General features: G+C 63.0%; 1 protein-coding gene across 1 annotated transcript in view; it reads right to left on the bottom strand.

Moving 5' to 3' along the window:
* Positions 1-589, bottom strand: part of GIPC1 (GIPC PDZ domain containing family member 1) — a 2370-nt gene extending 1781 nt beyond the window's left edge. The window contains exons 1-2 of the mRNA XM_021713098.1: positions 317-589; positions 48-228 (exon numbers count right to left, since the gene is read on the bottom strand). Of these exons, the coding sequence (XP_021568773.1) occupies positions 48-228; positions 317-589 (454 nt within the window). The remainder of the gene's footprint in view (positions 1-47; positions 229-316) is intronic.
* Positions 590-932: the final 343 nt, after the last annotated feature.

The raw sequence follows: 932 nt of genomic DNA, 5'->3' as shown, positions 1-932 counted from the left end.
AGGCCAGCGGGCGGGGTCGGAGGCCCCGCGGCCCCTCACCCCCTCACCGAAGGCCTTGCGGGGCTCCGTGAGCTTCAGGGTGAAGGTGCGGCCCCGGGGCAGCTCCTTGAGCAGCCGGGCCACCTCGTAGTGCCGGCAGCCCAGCAGGCTCTGTCCGTTGATGGCCTCGATCATGTCGCCCACGCTGATGAGCTGGATGTGGTCGATCACGCTGCCCTCCTTGATGCGCTGTGGGCGCGGAGGCGTCAGGCCCTGCGGCTCGGCCGGCCGCGTCCTACCGCCGCCCGCGCCCCCGTCGCCCGTGTGGCCCCGGCACCTTGATGAAGGCGTAGCCAGCCCCGTTGTCCGTGATGGTGAGCCCTAGCGCGTCCTCCGACTTGAACACCTCCACCTCCTTGCGCTGCCCCTTGACGTGGGCGAAGATGAAGTCCTCCAGCCCGATCTGGCCCCCCAGGAGCTTGTCCATGTCCACTTTGTGGGTGTTGAGGGTACAGAACATCACCTGCAGGGTGGAGGTGCTCAGCCCTGGCTTCTTGCCCTCCCCCTCGCCAGCCGCCACTGGAGGGGAACGGGGTTGGGGGACTTCCATCCCGGTGCCGGGCCACCTCTAGCCAGGGAAGGGTCTCCACTAGCTGCCAGCTATGCTAGAATTAGGATTTCTCTGCTGCTGCTTTTTTTTTGAGTCAGAATCTCTGTCGCTCTGGCTGGAGGGCAGTGGCACGCTCACGGTCACCGCAGCCTTGACCTCCTAGGCTCAGGCGATCCTTCTGTCTCAGCTTTCCAAGTAGCTGGAACTACAGGTGTGTGCCACCACACCCAGTTAATTTTTTGATGTATTGTGGAGACAAGGTCTCACCATGTTGCTCAGGCTGGTATTGAACTCCTGTGCTTAGGCAATCATCTTGCCTCTGCCTCCCAAAGTGCTAGGATTA

Source organism: Carlito syrichta, unplaced genomic scaffold, assembly GCF_000164805.1.
Source record: "Carlito syrichta isolate Samal-C Ts95f unplaced genomic scaffold, Tarsius_syrichta-2.0.1 Scaffold304165, whole genome shotgun sequence".
In the NCBI taxonomy this organism is placed as follows: domain Eukaryota; kingdom Metazoa; phylum Chordata; class Mammalia; order Primates; family Tarsiidae; genus Carlito; species Carlito syrichta.
The sequence above is the reverse complement of the archived record's forward strand: the minus strand, read 5'-3'. Positions and strand labels throughout refer to the sequence as shown.